The sequence below is a fragment of the Dermacentor andersoni genome, chromosome 6 (genome assembly GCF_023375885.2).
Source record: "Dermacentor andersoni chromosome 6, qqDerAnde1_hic_scaffold, whole genome shotgun sequence".
NCBI classification, from domain to species: domain Eukaryota; kingdom Metazoa; phylum Arthropoda; class Arachnida; order Ixodida; family Ixodidae; genus Dermacentor; species Dermacentor andersoni.
The window spans coordinates 55,653,759-55,674,633 of record NC_092819.1 but is presented as its reverse complement, the minus strand read 5'-3'; the positions used below and the strand labels follow the sequence as shown (position 1 = coordinate 55,674,633).

General features: G+C 47.3%; 2 protein-coding genes across 2 annotated transcripts; both read left to right on the top strand.

Annotated features, from left to right (window-relative positions):
- Positions 1-104: 104 nt before the first annotated feature.
- On the top strand, positions 105-15,538 carry LOC129382510 (glutathione S-transferase omega-1-like). The gene is made up of 5 exons (XM_055066582.2): positions 105-364; positions 2,803-2,908; positions 7,074-7,296; positions 8,966-9,092; positions 14,167-15,538. The coding sequence occupies exons 1-5, from the start codon at positions 340-342 to the stop codon at positions 14,406-14,408; spliced, it is 723 nt and encodes a 240-aa protein (XP_054922557.1). The 5' UTR covers positions 105-339; the 3' UTR covers positions 14,409-15,538.
- A 1,877-nt stretch (positions 15,539-17,415) lies between these two features.
- Positions 17,416-19,375, top strand: LOC126522196 (uncharacterized). Its single transcript, XM_050170934.2, has 2 exons — positions 17,416-18,171; positions 19,071-19,375. The coding sequence occupies exons 1-2, from the start codon at positions 17,678-17,680 to the stop codon at positions 19,330-19,332; spliced, it is 756 nt and encodes a 251-aa protein (XP_050026891.1). The 5' UTR covers positions 17,416-17,677; the 3' UTR covers positions 19,333-19,375.
- Positions 19,376-20,875: the final 1,500 nt, after the last annotated feature.

Here is a 20,875-nt window from a genome sequence, read left to right as displayed (position 1 = left end):
TCTGAGCAGTACCGGTTTTGAGCAGGCAGGGGAAAGAGGAGTTTGGACTGCGCCACGCGAGCAAGTGTCAATATCTCTTGCTAACTGTATTCCGCGCGCCGACAACTCCTCGCGGCAACAGATAAAGCGCATACCGCGGCGGGGTCGTACGTAGTAGACATACTTGGAGGCCACTTCGACATCTAGGTAACGTTCTCATGAGCATTGTCTCTTGTCCTAAAAGGAACGCCTTTCAGCCGGCTTGGTTATCGTGCCCCACTCGGAGTGTACCGCTTTGAGGGCAGAGTTTGGGCGCTTTTGTGAACGACGGTTAGGTCAGAGTGAACACGTTGTGTCGACATGGACTCCTGGGCCCTTGCATCTGGTAAGTGTGATCTCTTACTCGCAGCCAGTTTTGATTCTTGTGACAGTGCTCCTTGTCTGTTTTCAGCCAACCGTGACAGCAGTAGAATGGCATTTTAGCGGCACAGTAATAGCTATACAAGCAGCGTAAAAAACGAAAAAAGAAACGACAATGTAGTGTCTTCGCATTGCTGTCGTGCATAGATATGATTGGCGTTAGTCAAAAGGTCAAATGGAATGGCAATGATGGTCAAGTATTTGGAATGACTGGGAATATTGTCAACTTAGTTAGGGACACGTTCGAGTCTACCATCCACAGTGCTCCCTTTGTAAACGAGTCGACTGATCGGCTTCCTCATTCAACTATAGCCACACGAAGCCAACAGATAATGCAACCAATGGGAGCTTAGGGGAAATTCAACTGTAGCTTTTAATTGAAATGTAGAAATGATAAGGAAAAGGGGAAATTAGAGCTGACGTGAAGATAACTTGCCGTCGGTGGAAGTGGAGCCCACATGTAACCGGACTACCCGTGCGACCGGACTACCCGGTCTACCCGGATGTAACCGGACTACCCGTGCAAGTCGGCACTGGTGTCGCAGTTTTACATTTGCGGCGGCTGTGTTGTCAGGCAATACTGCTGATGCTGTAACTGTCTAGCTTTGGCTGCCGACACGTGAGCGGTGGTCAGCAGTACGGGGATGGGGCTCGTGAAGCAAAAGGACAGTGAGAGAGGACAGCAGAGAAGCTGGAGAAGGCGACTGTCTACACGTGCATATGTGTGTGTGTATACAACAGAGCGACTATATAGGTAAAAGTGTGTCCACAGTTCGCTTGAAAGTTTGAAAGTTTATTTACCATAAATAGAGTACACAATTACAAAGTATAAACTTTTGGGAGCCAACAAATTTGTTGAAGGGTCCCTACCGATTGTTATTAGAAAAAAGAAAAGATACTTCTATGGCAGCTGCTTTTTTATACTGCAAAATTACGTAAAACAGAAATAGGTTAAGTAAAACAAGAAAACACACAATTTCACGCACACAATTTCACAAACACAATTTCACGCGTGAGATACATTTTTCTAACATCTTTTTTTACATTATCGAAAACATCGGCACAGGAAAAGAAAAAGTGAGCATGTGTGCAAGCATGCGCAGTGCTACGCATTGTCAATAAGCGAGTGCTTTAATTGTTTGGTGATTTAGTTAGTAAGCTAATGCTTACAAGTTTACACGGCCGATAAGGCTACTATCCTTACTCCGTATAGTTATCTACTAATTTGCTATCGCATTCGGAGCTTCGCCTTTCGGGCGAAACTGCGACCTTTTCTTTAAGCTGCACACTTCTACCCTGCCAGCTAAAACATGGCTCTCCGCGCGGCGCAGAGGTGTCACTGAACTGATTGAATTCCTCGAAGTAAGATGCGTCAAAAAAATCGTAAAGTACAACCTAAACACAACCTGCAGACATGGTAGCGTCGGAAGCATAATTCTCCTACGCGGAAACTCAAACATAAACCCCTTTTCCAGCATTTCTGCCATTCATATCGCGGCGCGCTGGACTCGCTTCCTTGCAACACCGCCATCCAGATGGCGCTCGGCTCCGCACATCCGCCGCCCATGCAAGAGAGGCCGCGTTTCTACCAGAAGGCTCGCCCGCTCGCCTTCGTGCATGGCGTTCATCACCAGTGTTGCCTGTCAAAGGTTACGCTTACAAAAGCTGCAGTTGCCGGGAACGTGATGCGCAGTAAGGGACCCTTGAATGCTGTCGCGTTCCACTTTCAAAGGCGAAGCTTAAGCGTCCTCAGAATTTCGGAGCTCTCTGAGACGCACCTGCTGTCCACTTATACTAGCGCCACAGATGTGCCGGTTAACATCTCTCTTATCAGTGGAATCCGGAATGATAAAATAAGCGGTACCTAAACGTCCTCACTATATATATATACAACAAATATACGCTTTCAAGCGCACCACTTCATCATGTAGAAGAAGCAAATAGCTCTCTCTTGGCGTTCAGCTATTCGAATGCATTGACAATCGTCGTCGCTGCAGGATTTCTGCACCATTTCTTTTTCTTTTCTTAATAGAGTCAGCACCTCTTACATGACCTTTTAAATGATTCTAGGAGGTGTCGAAATACAGCGTACGACCACCCTACCCGTTTATGTCTTTGCGAGTTGGAGTTTGGGGACGATGGAGGAATTTAAGGATGCGAGAGGTGTTGAAATGTGTAGATGTTATAATCTCTGAAACTAAGTAAAAGAACATGGAAGGAATAAAGAAGGTAAGAAGGAAAAAAAGGAAGACGTGAAATTGTTCAAATATCAACAAGACACAGATACGGTGTATACAAAGCGGACATGTGATTTGTATACAAATCGGATATGTGATTTTGCCGAGATAGTGCACAATTCGCACACGCCTTCTCTCCCGTATTATTTGGTTCCTTTCTTCTCAGGCTCGAAGTTCCCACCGCTTGTTCCAGGAAAACTTCGGCTCTACAGCATGAGGTTCTGCCCCTATGCGCAACGAGCCCTGCTCATTCTGAGAGCAAAGTCTATTGAGTGAGTATACTGACAACATTCGCTCCGACTTTGATTCAGAAAAAAAAAGGAAACGAAGAAAGTCATGACTCTTACGTTCTTTTTATTTAGTCGTAGTTACTATTGGCGAAAGATCGATTCCGAACTCGGCGATCTTTATCACTTGGTTTTGCCGAATGTGCGCAGTGCGTGGTGCAGGAGAAGACTACATTTAAGGTCTCATTCACTTGTGAAAGTGACCCGCCGTGGTTGCTCAGTAGCCATGGTGTTGGGCTGCTTAGCACGAGGCCGCGGGATCGAATCCCGGCCACGGCGGCCGCATTTCGATGGGGGCGAAATGCGAAAACACCCAGTGTGCTTAGATTTAGGTGCACGTTAAAGAACCCCAAGTGGTCAAAATTTCCAGAGTCCTCCACTACGGCGTGACTCATAATCAGAAAGTGGTTTTGGCACGTAAAACCCCATAATTTTTTTTCCCTGTGAATGTACGGCGAAGCTGTTGCCTACGTTGCACGAACACCACCACTACAAGCGACCTGTGTTACGCGCGCGCGGACGTGTGCGTAAGTGGAGCCTGCATCGTGATTTTTTTCAGGCCCTCCGTCAAGCGCAAGCGCGTTATTGATCTAAATTAATGCTTAAAAGTAAATTGCGTTAGATAATTGCGCAACGTACCACCTACGCGCAAGCTGCAGACATGATAGCTTCGGATTGTTATTCGATTATATGAGAAAACATAAATCTGTTACGCGGAAACTGAAAGCCAACGCCCTAGGCGGTGGTGCCGTCAACACAGCATTGATCCACATTCTTGTAGGCCCTCCACCTAGCGCAAGTGCGTTATTGAACTAATTGAATTACTCACAAACGGCGTGCCGCAACTACCTACGCGGCAGAATAGGGTACGGAGCGCTCCGCATACTCCGCTCCGGAGACCACATAACACAACGACAAACAAAAGAAGAACCAATCAGGCATACGATAGTATGAACGCCGGGACACACGGGAGTGGCAGGGAACCAAGAGGCGGACAGGATAGCTCGAGGGTACACTTATTACCGAACATCCAACGTAGGCGACCTCGAGGGGACCGAACCTGTACCCCAAGACTATTCGGCGATACTAAATTACTACAAGCGCTGCAGAAAGCTGTATCCACCACCGCACAACTCCCTTAGCAGAGAGGACTCTGTCACGTGGAGGCAGCTACAAACGGGCTCGTACCCGAACCTACACGTACTCAGCAAAATGTATCCTACACAATACAATGACAAATGCCCCTGGTGCCACGAAACACCCACGCTGTATCACATAACGTGGGCATGCCAGGAGATAGACGTGGTACCCGTAATACCAAACCCGAGTGCGGAGCAATGGGAGGGAGTGCTCTCCAGCGATCGCCAGGTCGACCAACAAGGTCTCATTCGGCGAGCACAACTGGCAGCAGCATCCAGCGGAGCCCTGGACTAAGGGCAACCGACCGTTGTGCTAGAAGATGGACGAAGCCATCTGAAGACCGCAGAAGACCAGCAAATCTAGAGCTATTAAAGTTTTTCACGCACTCACACTCTCAAAGTAAGATACGTCATAAAATTCGTAAAGTACGACTTACACACAACCTGCAGAGACGATAGCATCGGATTGTAATTCGAATATACGAAAGAAACATAATTCTGTTACGCGGAAACTCAAACACAAATCCTTCCAGCTGCCGTTTGTTTTTGTGGGAGCACGCGGTGCTCTGCGAATATACAGCCAGTAAGGAAAGCGAGCGCACATGGTTAATGAACGCGGCTGAACCCCGGTGTAGGTTAGCCAACTGGACGTTATTCTGGTTAACCTTCCTGGCTTCTGCTTTTCTCTCTCCGCCACCGCGCATGCGGACACAACAAATTCCGACCTACTAAAAACTTACGGCTTCGAAAATAAATAATACAGAGAGAGAGAGAGAGAGAGAGAACACCTTTTACTTTTCTGTAAATTTTATTCATTATTGAAAACGAGGCTATCATCAGTGGTACATTGAGTTGCTACAGGGCCAGGCACGGGCTGAAAAACAAAATCAAAACTCACGCAAGTACATCAGTTGTAACTTCTGTAGATAGTATTCCTCTAGGTTCACTTCTACCGATCTGCTCACTGGTTGGTTAGTATGACAATGTTTCTGCCTGACTTCTTTACAACTTTACAAGTGTAACATTTTGAGCCACATTTCCCAGAACAATACCGAAACATATGGTGAGAGAGAGAAAATAAAACCTTATTTCCCCAGGGGATGAAACTATCCCCTGATGCTGCAATATGTGAAGAGAAAACAAAAGGAAATACCGCATACTTGAAACGACATTGTGAAATTTCTGAATTGACGTCCGTTAAATTGTAGGGATTAACGCCCGGTAACTGCTCATTGGGTAACGTAAGGGACGCTGTGGTGGCGGCCTCGGGAATAATTTTGAGCCCCTGGGATTCTTTAACGTGGACCCGAAGCATGTTTTGATGGGGGCTTTTGCAATTTGCCCCCATCAAAACATGGCCATCGTGGCCGGTTATCGAATCCTCGACCTTGTGCACGACGCAGTAGTCAATCGAGGATTCGATAACCGGCCGCGATGGCCATATTTTGATGGGGGATTTTGCAATTTGCCCCCATCAAAACATGGCCATCGCGGCCGGTTATCCAATCCTCGACCTTGTGCACGACGCCGTAGTCAATGAACCACCGCAGGCGGCGGGAGATGGCTGTATTCGTAATTGAACACGACATGCATGCTGCCGCAACGTTCCTTGTGCCTGCTTCGGCTTGGACTCTATTTCTTTCCTTGAAGGTCCAGAATGTCCCACAGCGAGGTCTTGTGGGAGTCATTTTTAAATGTGTGGTTCGTGTGAAAAAAAAAATGAAGCTATAGACTTGGCTACATATTGATGGGGGCTATATTTGGAAATGCCGTAAGAACGTAAAACGGAAGCCGCGAGTTGTGCTTGTGGCGTCCATCTTTACATTATTGCGATCTTTGTCTTCCACGCGCTTTCTTCAAATCGGGGACCGTTTGCAGTGCGCTTCGTTATGTACCACTAAGTTTTCTTTAGTTTGTTTTCAGCGTAGCCCATCGCGCTTTCACCAGCAGAATCAATTCTATCTAAGTTTATGCTAGAAGGAGATGACACTGTGATAACGTGCCTGCCAAAGGGTATTCCTTGGCCCTTTCGGCCATTTTCTTGGTAGGTCGATAGTCGGACGGCAAGAAAACTCTCTCTCTCTTTCTCTCTCTCTCTCTCTCTCTCTCTCTCTCGACGGCTCGCTGGCTCATTCAGTCAATCGCCCGCTCGCTCACTTGTTTGTTCGGACTATCCGCTTATATCGACAATAATCGAGAATGGTTTAAGTACGTTTTTCTTCTTTCCTCCACCGCCGGGTTCTCCTTTATTGGTGTTTTAGTTTGTTGATGTTGTCGGCTCTTCATAAGCCGCTGCCCTGTGCTCGTGCTTCGGTATTCTGGGACTCAAGAGCTCATGGATGCCATTAATTCTAACTGAGTTTAATTGCAGGCAGACATCAGAGGTTACACTGCGAATATAGTCAATAAGGAAAGCGAATGCACATGGTTAACGAATGCGGCTGAGCAAAGGCCTCGGGGCAATCCGTCGCTCAGATCGTGCACTTGGGAGATCGGTTCGTTGTCTATCAAGTCTCAGACCACACTGCCCGCTCAGCCGCGCAAATTCTGGCCCCCCAGCGCCGGGACCACGTGTACGGGCTCCATAGCTCACACTGGCGGTGGGCGCCAACCGAACCACCCGAGCCGCCCGCGCCGCCTCGTCGCTGACCCGAACATCCCTCAGAAACTCCCTTCTCCAGCTGCCGATATTGGCGCGCTGCGCGATTTATGGCGCTTGCGAGAACCAGTGTGCGATAACCCATGCCGCTAACTTTTTCTCCGAACCGCGTCCAGCCGCCGCGCCTTCCGACAGCAGGCTTTGCACGCGTTCTCAGGAAGTGACTCCGGTGAGAGCCAACCGCACAGTATTACAAGGCAACAAATCCACAAACAAAGAGAGAAACCCCGAGAAGGCGGACGACCACGCGTTTCACCTAAATAAAACGATTGCATGCATGAGCAAACGAAGGCGAACCTTCACAACGATCTTACAGTTTACTACACATTATTATTATTATTTTCATCGGCAGTCATGAAGTGGTCAACATCAATCTGGCGGACAGGCCGGAGTGGTGCAAGGAGGTGCTTCCTGCAGGGACCGTACCGGTGCTTTCTCAAGATGACAAACTCATTAGTGGCTCCATGCCAATTATTGAGTACCTGGAGGAGGCATACCCACAGACGAAGCCCATGCTGCCTAGTGATCCGTACCTGAAGGCACTGGATAGGAGCTTCTTGGATGCTGCTTTGCCCGTGAGCTCAACCGCCTTGTTAAGATTTAGAGGGCTTTAGCTTGTCCGTAAGCACGGTACCCTTTATGGATTAATGGTCTACTGGAGCCGTGGACAGGAGTGATCTTAGAGTGGCAACGTTGGTAGTGACATCCTGTTGCGCTTTGTCTAACTACAATACATTGGAAACTTTTTACAGCGAAGTTGTTGAGACTAGTTTCGCAACCGTTTCATGCGGCAAACCTGGGTACGCGGCAGCGTGGGGGATGTCAATACACAACGCAGTCTGCACTAGAGTCCCGAGTTTTAATGCGAAGCGTTCTTGGCCAACTTAACCCAGTTTTCAGCAGCGACTACCTTGCCGTTTAAGTGGACCGATCCCGAGAATAGTGCAGTCTCAAATTGTGGGTCGATCCTGAAGGTACTGCAGTCTGTGTGCCACTGGCTGTGTGCCAGCTAAAAATGTGGGCCGACTCTTGCAGATAGTGCAATTTAAGTGTGCGGATCCGTTGGGAACGTAGTGCAGTCTCAAAATGTGGGCTGATCCCAAGGGTTCTGCAGTCTATAAAAACGTGGACCGTTCTCGTGGATATGTGTCGTTGGGTACACTGTGTCTAAATGCCACTCTTCGATGAACCTCTTGGACGCCAAGTTGGGTATGTGCCGCTGCATATGTGTCGCTTCTTAATGACTTTATCTTGCGCCGGCGTGGGTTACTGGGTATCAGAACAAAAAAACAGCCCTCCGCACCAGTTTGCAGGGTGTTGCAGAAGCATTGACTGCTGGCTGCAGAACAATTGTGTGATTCACAAGAACCATCCTCTACCGAACCAAACGTGGTTCGCAAGACGTATATGTCAACTGGAGTTGAACCTGCTCTAGTATATATATTGCTCTGAAACGTAATTATCTACGATTATAAAACAAAAGTTACCTTGCGTACACTTGATGCGAATAGACGACGCCTTTTAACGCTAAATACTACGTTAAGTGAAAACCTGCTTCACGTGAAATGCTGACATTTCACCAAACTAGCCCGAGTCTTTATTCTTTTGAACTTCGTTTCTACAGTAGTTCCAGCGCTGCATTCCCCTGTGTGTCTCGCTTCCTGCCGTTGTCGTACACTGGAATTTATTTTTCACGAGATGGCGCAACGGGCGCCTTTGCTCACGTACTTCGCTGGTATTCTGCTATTCCGGGAATAGTTGCGCGTGTACGAACAACTGGACAGTTATAGCATGTCCGCGTACATATATATTACATTTTAGGGAATGTGCCGTACTACTGGAGACTTACGCCTGGGCATCCGCGTTGGTGGGGCCAACTGGTGGCACAGAGTTTAACCAGAGAGGATACAGAGCTATTATTGCATTTAGCAGCCATATTGCACTGAGATGTTGGTTTAAAGCATCGACGGTGACGTAATCGTTGACATTTGTGTCTCAGACAAATACCCATGTAAAGGGAAAATGTTTCTAACTGGTTGCAGTTTGACAAAGCGTCACGAGTGGTCGCTACCGGCGTTGCTCTTGTATTGTTCCTCTATAAGGACACTATGCTCTAGCTTTCCGCGTCTCTGCGGTGTATAACCCTGTAATGCGTGAAAAGCGATGCATATGCGGACTAGCTCAAACTACTTTCTAATGTCTGTAAACTGTTGACGCAGTAACATGTTTACACTTATCCTGCAGGCAATCGAGCCGGTTGTCTCTGTCCTGATGAGAAAAGGGACCACGGAGGAGAACTGGGCCAGCTTTCTCGAGAAGATACCACGGTTTGAGAAGGAGCTGGTTAGGAGGAAGACCGCTTTCTTTCGCGGTACGCCTACATTTTCGTTTCCGAGAGCTGGACGCGAGGAGATCGAGTGAGAAGTCAAGCTGACCGAGACTTACTAAACGTTGTTTACGTCCATCCCGCCAAGCGGATCGGATTAGTTGAGTCAACCCGACCGTTTGCAGGGGGGTTGAAGGAACTCACCTCGACACTAGCTCGGCCCGACCCACTATAGCGTTTCCATGAACCCAACGACCGGAGCTCGGGCTGACAGGCCGACTCGACTCGTCTTTTCCGTGTTCATGTAAACGTTGCTTATGAATACAGGCGCACTTGAAGCGGCAATAAAACCTAAAAAGGAAAAGCGCAAATAAGTTAGGTCGTAGAAAAGACACGGCTTGGCATTGTCTGCTGATTGTCACTTTTCGGCAAGAAATCCGAGCTTATCATTTGCTGCAGATACGCAGTATACGCGGGTTACGCAGTCTTATCTATGTACTAACACATTCGCCTGGCGTGAACCTGCCCTAAGATCTTCATCCCCTTTCCTTGGGCGCGGTCGTGTCAGGCGTTGTCTTGACAAAGTCAAAAGGCAATATGTGCCATAAAAAAAAACGCAAAGTGATATTTAGTGAAAAAATCAATAAGTGAATTTTTATTACTAAGTTGATTATCCGTTTCAATTTATTGTGTAAGTAATGTCCGCCTCTTCGAGTAGACCAGCTCATGGACTAGAATTGTGCTACCTGCCACAGCTAATTAAATAAAAAAATGTTTGAAAGTGTTCGCTGAAACAGCCCGTATTTCATGCGTATGCAAATAACTCTCTTGTGACAGGTGAAGAAAAATGCCAGCGCACGATAATTTCTAACGCAACATCTTGTCAATTTGCTTTTAGAATCTCGAGTTATAGAACGTGTAGGTTAAAAGAAGTAAGTCGGTGATGAAATTCCTTAACAGTACCACATGCGCTTCATGGTTTTTTGTATTCATGTGAAAAAAATGCGCAAAATTTATTGACAAAGGCTGGGCAACGATAGAGGTAGGCAATTATAGCATGCAGGAAGCGGAGCTCAAAGCTGTATTCGCTTGTAAATTTCGGTAGAAGTCTACACAGTGTGATTTTGTGCACGACAGTGACGAGCGACGGTTTCGAGCGACTGGTCGGGCCGTCACGTGAACAGATCGCTCGGTTCTGCAAATCTAGAATTCGTCGCCCGGAAGTGCTATGAGCGACTAGCGAATAGCGCGAAGCCGGAACTGGATCTACGTAACTCAAATACTTCCGATTGTCGCAGGGAACGAGCAAACGATTGAATTTTTATACGTGCGAGGATAAGAACCTACTGCAAGATTTTCAGAAACATTTTATGCTGCTTTTTACAGTAAAACACATCAACTTAAGTTAATAAAGCACACGCCACGCTAGTTTCGGTGCCTATATTGCTGCCCTCATACCGTCAACACTGGGGAGACGTCGCTCGAAGTCATCGCTCGCATCATTGGGTACAACTTGTAGGCGACGAGCGAACGCGACAGCCATCTCCATCGCGTCGCTTGTCGCTGTCGCGTACAAGATCGCTTGCATGGGGTTTATACTTGATGGTTCTTGGCGTATGTACGTGGTTGATGCGAACGTGGTCTTTTCGCGCCACTGGGTTTTACTGTCATCATATTCGTGTTGTGGCTTCGGCGCTGCTTAGCCGAAGCCCGAAGAAAATCTCGACAAGCCGCCTACACGGCACTACAGAAAATTCGTTCACTTATTTTTTCGTAGTGCGGAAGGGCCAAATAGAGTTTCCAATGTTGCCATTTTAAAATCACTCTTCTCATGACAGGAACAGAAGAAACTGGTGGGTTATTAAGTTGAGGAAGTACAGTCAGAACATTCAAGGGGCATCACGTGTGTCCGCATCGCGTGCAAGTAGTGGCGGTAAATTTGACTTTTTGTGTGTGTGTTTTGATGTATGTGTGTTTCATACCTCGCCGCCCTTTTTTCTTTTTTCAATGCGAACCATTTCTTGGCGAACATTTGCCATTTTGACGGTGTCTGTCTGTCTGTCTGTCTGTCTGTCTGTCTGTCTGTCTGTCTGTCTGTCTGTCTGTCTGTCTGTCTGTCTGTCTGTCCGTCCGTCCGTCCGTCCGTCCGTCCGTCCGTCCGTCCGTCTGTCTGTCTGTCTGTCTGTCTGTCTGTCTGTCTGTCTGTCTGTCTGTCCGTCCGTCCGTCCGTCCGTCCGTCCGTCTGTCCGTCCGCTTACGTCTTGGTGCTCTCACGGTCGTTTCGCTAATTTCGCGTGTACCAAAATTGGTATAGTATAACACCAGTGTATGACAGACATATACGATAGACCATGACATGAATTTCATAAAATGCATGCGACGTAGGTCATGAAACAGCCGCCTACGTCTTGGTATGTACGAAAATCGGCATAGTATCACAAGAGTGTATGATGAACATAAATGATCGGTCATGACATGATTGTCATGACACGCGTGTTCTGTAGGTCATGAAACAACCGCCTACGTCTTGGTGTGTACCGAAATTGGCATAGTATGACAATAGTGTGTGATGAACATAAATGGTAGGTCATGACGTGAATGTCATGACATGCGTGTCATGTAGGTCATGAAACAACCGCCTACGTCTTGGTGCTCTCATGGTCGTTTCGTCAACTTGGCTTTAACATCGATTCCCACAGGGAGCCATCTGCGGGCTTTTCTTTTTTTTTGTGTGTGTGTGGAATGATCCAAACTTTTGATGGGGGGCTCGGTTACGGTGTGCGGACGGACGGAACAGTTGTTAGTTTTACGTATAAGTATTAGTGCACAGGTTTTCACAGTAAGGATCACCTGTGCTGCTATTGTTATTAATACATCAACAAACTTCCGTTTGCTGCCAACCTCTCGCAAACTTTGTTCTTTATTTTTGCATCCGCCTATGTCTAAAAGCCTATTTCTAAATGGTTATGTCTTTTCTGAACTTTTTCCTCCTGATCATAGTGATCGGCGGTTAGATTGGTGTTATACGGCTTAAGATTAGAAAGAGACTTTTGAATGTCATCTTTCTGACTGCCAACAGCTCTTAGTGCCGCACTCAGTGACAAAGTTAATCACCAGTGTCCCGCCCTCAATAATGAATGATCATGGTCGTGTTCGAAGGTGAACATTGAGTTGAAGTCTGAATGGTTGGGGAACACTTGAAATTAGACTGGTGAGACAAGTACAAAATAACTAGGTTTATTAGATAAAGCCCAACGTTTCGCTGATTTCTTCATCGTTGATGACTTCGGGAACACGCAGCAGCCTTTTATTGGTTCGGCTTGCTGCCCTGGTAGTGGTTCCTTGGCGAAGTGGTCTTGCGTATACCCTTCATACATCTTGGGAGCAAAGCTCCTGACCGGCTTTTGAAGGTCCCGATGATGGTCGAGATGTGTTGTGATGTAAAGTAGCGCCGATCTCGTATAGGTTCATCTCCATCTTAGAGGGGTCTTGCTTCAGATGGTATTGTATAAAATGCATGGCAACTGGGATATCATTTTCTTTGGCAGCCACTCCGCCAATTTTCATGAGGATTGTTGCGTTCAAGCGTAAATGCTTGAAAATCTAGTGACCATATAGGAATTAGATTCCTTATTTAGGTCTTCATTTTTTAAAACAATTTCAAAATCGTGAAATGAAAACAATTTCCATAAATTAAGTTTACAACTCTGTAAATTACCCCAAAAAATGATGTCACAGTTCCATAGACTGCAGATATTAAGAACTAACTTATATACGAAGAAACCGACCGTAAACAGGCAGAACACATTATGAAAAACCGCAAAACACCATCGCTAGCACAATAAAAAATTTCTGAGCTTCGTAATACTCGGTAGAAACTTGAAGGGTGTTGAAAGAAACTTGAGAAGAATGTACGGGCCGCGCCATTGTGAACGAGCGACGCGAGGGAACAAAAAATCATAGGCGGTACGTTAAGGGACAAAGTTAAGGTTAGGAAGAACACGATGTCAGGCTGCATGGTTGTTTGGGATTCGCGATACAATGTGCAAGCGCGGCTGGACAAGGACAGAGATAGAAATAGGCACACGCACACAACGCGAGGAAAGAAGTTGGGCAAGTTGCATTAGACGTTTGAGCAGATAACCGGTTGTCTTTGATAGCAACAGAACGGTACCATAGGAGAGGAAACGCAGTTGATCGAGGACGGCAGAGGGTGTGGCGGTCTATTGAAATTGAAGGCGTTGCATGCAGGGGATTAAAGATGCGAATGACGTAGTAGTTCTGCGGAAACCCGCAAGGTGGAGAGAAGTAATGAATAAAGGGAAAGTCAGACATCCACTTGGTGGGTGGATGTCTGATTTTCCCTTTATTCAGAGATGCGAATGGTCGAAAAGAAAGTGATATATTGCGGGAAAAACATCGTTATTCTTTCTGTTTTTTTTTTTTCTTGAGCAACTTAGAATTTGGCCGAAATTTCTAGCCCCTCGAAGCCATAACTTAAAGATATGTGGGCAGAAAGAGGACCAAATTAAGAGTCCCCGTTCTGCCCTAGAAATCCCCAAGCGAAAGCAAAGATACCGATGCAGAATCACTGCTGGATAGTTTTTGTTTTGCGTGCTTGTGTTACGAAACCTTTATGCTGTGTTTGTCGAAAGATGATGTTTGGATGTCACTTTGACTGCGGCAGGTACTCTGAATGTTATATTTCTAGTCAAGCGAATAAAATATATTCACAGCATGTTGCTATTTTTTACCTGCACAGCGTACACGTTGGTGGGCTAGTTTGTTCGTATTCATGATACAATTTGCAAGCACAATTGGACAATGACAGGGATAGAAAAAGACCCACACACAACGCGAGAAAAAGAGTTGGGCAGGTAACTTTTTTATTATAATATAATTTATTTCCAATTGTTCCTGAAAAAAATTAAAAATGATTTTTTTTTCGGGCCTTTCAGTATTACCCGAAATTTTGCATCTCTACGTAGGGTGCAGTCAGCTAACGCAAGACAGGGGCAACTGGAGATCGCTGGGGGAAGGCAGTCGCCATTTATGATCTACGTAAACGAGGCTCACGATGGCATGACAGTACTGATTCGGTTTTCCTAATCTCTCGCAGGCCTTACACCGGGCTTTGTGGACTACGCCGTGTGGCCAGCTTTCGAGCTTGCTCGTGGCCTGTCCGCGGCTTACGCCGAGCTGGAGATGCCCAGCTCCCAAGGTTTCCCGCATTTTTCGAGCTGGTATGAGAAAATGCGCGAGGACGCGGTCGTGAGGACGATCGTAAACGAGGATCACACTGTGCTTTTCGTGCAGTCGTTCAAGAGCGGTCACAAGGACTTCAACGCCGGCCTGCATTGATGGAATCTGTATTTGAGAGCAAGGGTAAACATTTTGCTAAGGGGTGGGGGAGGTTCGGTTACCTAATATTTACTGATTAGTTTCGTGGCACACGTGCATGTTTTCTCCACATAAAGCAACGTTTCTTTCATGTTTTCCTAACACCCTGTCGTGAGAACACGAGACGAGTGTGTTGCCATCGCCAATATTTCTTGCGCTGTTCGAGAGCCTATTCTCTGAAAATTTTTACCGGAGAGCTGAGAGTGGCTAATGATAGTTCAAATTAAATTGTGGGGCTCGACGTGCCGAAACTGTACAATCATTTATGAGGAACGCTATTGTAAAGGGCTGTGTATTAATTTTGGGCCACCCGGGTTTTTTAGATGTTGCTTATAGTCAGCATGCTATCTTAGATCGGACAAACATCTGCTGTTATATGACCTGCGGTTTCTTCGTCTGACAAAAACGAAATTAAATTAAGATGCGTGTTTTCCTCCCGTAACTTCAAACCTCCACCTATTGTTACGCGCCCTTTAAACATTGTTGCAAGCCCATTGTGCCGTTGTCGCAATGGTGACGTGAGCACGGCCTTAATTGGTCGCGGCTAATTCCACCAGTCTGATTCTCACAACTTTCTGGCGTGTAAGTATCTGCATAAGCTACATGCCTACAAGCTAGACTTACTGCCGTTTACTGTCGCCTAGAAATAGAAAGTATATAGCATGAGCAATTGTTTATAACTATTATATATATCTATAGAACACGTGCCTACCTATCCAGAGAGTAATCTTCAGATGATACGAACTGCAGATTGCGAACACTCAAATAAGGTCAGTAGCTAAGCAAAACATAGCCACCTGCCTCTGCATTGCATTGAATGTGGTCGTGATGCATTTTTTCTTTAAAGACTGCACCGTAATGCCGAAATAAACTGAGGAGCGCGCACGAGTGATATCTGAGGCCTTCCACACCCAAAACAGTGGCGATGCATGCGTAACGTTCCCTTACATTTCACGTCTTCCGAAGGAGATACAATTCCTATCGGGGTGATTTCGATCATACTGTGTTGCTTCCACGCACGCTCGCTTTCCGTCTCCCCTGTTTTTCTTGCACAGCGGTAACGCTCTGCATGCTGCTTGACAGAATAAAGATTTCATGGTCAATCAGTGCCCTTTTCTGCCTTTCTTGCGACCTGTCTGATTGTGCTGTTTCTGCTGAAACCAGATGCAGGCCTAATAGATCCCGTGGACTAATTTGTTCAGGCAGAGCAGATGTGCGCATAGGGCCGCTGGAGAAATAGTATGTCCTGGAGCCTCGACCGCACTCAAACTCGCGCACGCGGCTGAGGACAACAGGGCTGACCGCACTGGCAGGATTTCTAGCACTCGCGAACTTCACCTCACCATGTGAGGTTGAGGTGAAGTTGGGGGTCGAGGCCCCGCCTTCACGAGGTCGGAGCCCGGTGAGGTTGCCTACCTTCGCATGTCATATTGCCCCACTCGGCGTATCTCATGTCATGTAGTTGTTGGTGCTTGCCGTAGAGTTTCATACAATTACTAGATGAAACTGTGGCGCTAATGTCTACGGAAGCTGCAAGCAGGATAGCTCAGCCAGAATGGGAACGTTGGTTAGTAGTACGGGGATTTGCCTGAACTTCGTCCTTATGGCTTTAACTTGCTTCGTGGCTTTGCAATGTGATCATTTTTAAGAAAGTACTGCATTGTAAATAATGAAGTAAACATTATTAAAATTGTGCAACGGCAGGATTCGAACACAGGACCTCAAGCACAGAAGGCCGACAATTGAAACCATTATGCTGCGGACGCACGTACAAAAGGAACCGCTGAAATTAGCTGGGATTATGCGTGCTCGTCGAGTCTTATTACCTCCTGCATTAAAGAAAAGTATGAATTGCTTTAAAATTTAGGTCAATTTAGGCCCAGATAATGCGAAATAAACAAATCCACAAGAGCGTCTCAAGCCCTAAGCATGAGTATCAGACAAGTACATCTATTACCCATCATCCTCATGGTGGCTCAACGATCGCAGCGCCAGAGTTCCCTCTAGCAATTGTAGGGAGTGAGAGAGTGTGAGAGAGGAGGAAGGCAAGGCAGGCAGGTTAACCAGACCTTGTCCAGTTTGCTACCCTACACGTGGGAGGAGATGGGAGAGTGAAAGAAATAGAGATGTGAAAACACGCGTCATTGTAGGAAATTATATGGTGCTTGCGGCGTGTTTGTGAATCAAGGACAGCGACACCAGACTTGGCCAAGCTCGTCGCCATAATCACCATCCAACTCCCATGCATTTAATGTATATCAACCGTAGGTTCCAAGCAAAACATCGACTTGTGCTTTCCAATTCCCCATTTATTTTATCGCTTGGGTTTTTATGAGTCCTGAAAGCTTACTTGCAGCTGCCACTTCCATGCAACATCGCCGTCATTCATATTCATTTCGCATCAGTGTTTAAACGCTGAATGCGCAATGCAACTTATCTCTCTTGTCTCGTCGTCGTATCACCTGCAAGCCAGTTATTCCACAACCTATTCCATTCTTCTTTTTATCGCGAGCCCCTACATGCTTATTGCGGCGCACTGGTCATGCCAAGAAAGTTGCCCGTCCACGTGCCCGTACGGCAACTTTTTCAGCGTCATTCTTATATGCCGAGCTGCGAAGTACCGGAACGGCCTTCCCCATCACATCATCGCCATCACCTGCTCAGCAGCATTTTCAAAATCTGTAACTGCTCGTGAAATTCTCATGTAACTGTGCGTGAAATTCTGCGGTGCTAAAAAATTAAATTTGGGGTTTTACGTGCCAAAACCACTTTCTGATTATGAGGCACGCCGTAGTGGGGGACTCCGGAAATTTGGACCACCTGGGGTTCTTTAACGTGCACCTAAATCTAAATACACGGGTGTTTTCGCATTTCGCCCCCATCGAAATGCGGCCGCCGTGGCCGGGATTCGATCCCGCGACCTCGTGCTCAGCAGCCTAACACCATAGCCACTGAGCAACCACGGCGGGTTCTGCGGTGCTGAAAAGGCTATTTCAGACCCACGCCTTATGTAGTGTCGTCTTCTCGGTCGTCTTTTGGCTAATAAACTGAATAATCCATACGATTCTCGGTACATTCCCCCTTAGAGGGTAGGAGCCATAGATTTCGTGGCTAACAAAAAAAAAAAAAACAGCAACGACCAAGTGCGCGCGCGATCTTCGCTGAACGCGAGAAGCGGCGGCACTGAAAACCCAGGCTCTCAAAAAACAAGGCGTCCAGGTGAAAGATGCATGCCTTTCCTCTGTGAGTGTGTGCGAACACCGCGCAGCCGCCGGGCTTGTGCCGCCCCAGCTGTCGCCGCCATGCTGGCCATGCTGAGTCACGTACCGCCTCCCGTCGAGATCCTGCAGTCGGACCTGCCCTGGTACCAGCGCTTCTGCGCCTGCCGACGTCAGCGAGAGAGCGGCTCGCTGCTCAACGAGGCGCTGGCCAAGCCGGCCGCGGCCGGAGCAGCGGGCAGCAGCACGCTGGACCGCCTCAAGACCATCAGGTACATCGAACGCTACCCCTGCGTCGTCGGAGACGAGCGCAACCTGAGGGTTTGCCTGGAGAACCTGAGCAACGCGCTGGGCGCCAGCAGCCCCGAGGTTGTGGTCGCGTCGGCCGATGCGCTAGCCTCGGTCCTGGAGAAGCACGGCTCCAAGATGACCACGGCCATGGTGGAGAGCGTGTTGAAGACGTCGTTCGACCAGCTTCTCTCGGCGCGGATCAAGGTTCGAAACAGGTCGGTCCTTCTGAGTGGTCGCGGTCGATACAGGGCCAGGAGGGAGGGGGGGGGGGGGGCGTGCTCCTGTTCTAGATTATACCGAGGTGGGAATACTATACCTCGGGGAAATCGGCAATCTTGCGCGACGATCTATAGCGTGCTTGAGATGCGGCAATCTGGTTGCCCCTAAATCCGCCGTTACGCGGAGGGATTTTAACAGACGCGTTGGTCTCACTCTCGCAAGAAACGGAATGTCTGCCAGTTTCCCTTTCATGAGTAGGCGATCTGACGTTCTAGGCAAACAAAAAATACTACGATCCTGACGACCATATTGCGAATATCACCTTACGTTGCGAACAAGATCGATATCCTTACTGCCGTTCACCGACTGTATAGTTGTGCACACAAGAGTCGCAAGGGGATTGGACGTGTGAAAGCGATCGAGCTTGTTTACTACCCTTGAGCGTTGTTCGGCTAAGTAACGTCAACACTTCTAGTAAACAAGTCAAAAAAGTTTCTTTTTTTCATGGTCAACGTTCGGAGTGTGCTCCAAACGTCCGTATGCCAACGTTTGGAAGCCAACTCTGAATGCCAATGTTCAGAGTGCCAAATTTAGCGCAGTGTATTGTGAACGCGTGATATTAAAGAAAAGAGAAAGCAGGGGGGGGGGGGGGGGGGGCTACCCATGTTAAGTAGAAGCCGTCTTTTCTTTTTTCATAAAAAATCAGTATAGAAGCAAGCAGTTACATGAGCAAAAAAATTTAACGTCACGTCGTGTATTCCCCAAGAAGAAATTCAACTGGCTGAGGTGATAGTCCCTTGAATACAGCGTTTTGTTTTATTAAATTCTGCCTTCGAATGACGGTGACGACGTTTCAGACGCTATGGTCGTTTTGCCGCGGCGGTCTCGAACACAGGTTCGTCGACGTGATCGTGCTTCTGCTGAAGCAGCATCCGGGCCACGCCTCCAGCAACCTTCTCTACCTGGCGCAGCACTGCGACGAGTTGCAGACGGTGTGCGCCATGGAAGCCTTCTGTCGCGTCATCCAGACGCGCTACCTTAAGCTCCTCCCGCTCAAGTGCATCTTTCACTATTTCTCCATTCACATCGACAGCAGCGACCCAAGCGTGCGTTCGTACGCGACGAAAGGCGTGACGCTGATGGATTTTTACTTTTGAGCGAGGCCGCTGTAAGGATTTGCATTAAACGCATCGTTGTGCCGGCTTCGCGCCTCAAAAAAAAAAAAAAAGCTGCAGTGCACCATGGCAATGGTAGCGCACAAACTGAGCGGCCGGGAAATGTATGCCTGCGTTCAACGCTGCATCAAGCCAGTTGAGCAACCCCATTGTCACACCATTGTATCCTTTAAACGTCTGACTAACCCCAGTCCTGCATCTTTAGATGTGACAGCGACTGACGCAGCGCAACATTTAACTCGCCACTGGGCCTCTCCAGCTTCCGAGACAAGGGCCAATGGGGGAATCCTTTGCCACCATTGTAGTGATTTCAACCATGAGACATACGCATTTTGTCTCCAAGAATGTTTTTATAAAGATATATATTAGCCTTAGTCTTTTTTTTCACGTGGGACTATTGGCTGCTAAATCAAGCAGAGTCGCCGCCTATCGTACACTAGCCGAACCTGGCATAGAGTGTCGCGCCGCCCAAGATCTTAAATGTGCGCCCGTGTAATCTCGGAGGCCATAATTATGGATTGCGCAGCGTGTCGTCTGCTGTGTTTACACGTGCAAGCACGTGTAAACACAGCACAACCGTACGTGTAAACACAGATGTAAACTTGTGTTTACACGTGCTTGCACGGCAAGCATATGCTTTAACGTCTGTCTGGTTCGTGGCGGTAGCGCAGTCGTAAATGCTGTTTTTCGTTTTCTTACGATGTACAGGAGCATTTCAGCTTGGGCTTTCGGGCTTGAAGCTGTAGTAAGATCAGCGACTACCCGTGTCTCGCGCGTGGGTGTGTGATCGCCGCACCCTACATTCGCCACAACCATTTTAATTTGTATTGTCGATTTGTGCTTCGACTACGAAAACATTTGACCTCGTTAAAAAAAAAAGAAACATTAGGCGATGGTAGCGAAACGGGAATACCGCGCGCTTTATTGACGCCTTGTCGCGATTTGTTGGTCATTCCGCAATCTTTGCGACACCACGAGACATGAATGAGGCGGTGTGACGACCCATCCGCAGCAGAAAAAGCAAACAAATCTTAAGGAAATTGATATCATGTCGCACGCTACACTTGGTCTTAAGAGTATAATTGCGTGATTGTCGCTTAGTGGTTACGCCACCAGCCTTTGCTGCGCCTGAGGTGTTTGGTTCTTATTCTGCTGTACGGAAAATACGTTTTGCTTAGCAAGTAAATTGTGAAGCTTTCGAGCTTTCATTCTCTGGTACAAAAGGAAAGCTAAAATATAGTATTGCGTGAGGAGAATGTGCAACACGGCAGTCTCCAGACGCAAGACGTCATAAGACTGATCTGAAAGGTGGCTAATACAATTTCCTTTCGCTCTTTAGTGTGACATTGTTACCTTGAAGAAGGGCGGCGGTCGTTATTAGCATAAATAAAGAAAACCGAATGATTTTAGCCCTTAAAATTATTGTAATTATCTTGCAACGTTGTCCGGCCCTTGACCGTACAAGGGCAGCTTCGTGCTTAATTGACAGGTATTAATGCGATTAGCATTCTTGGGATACCTTACG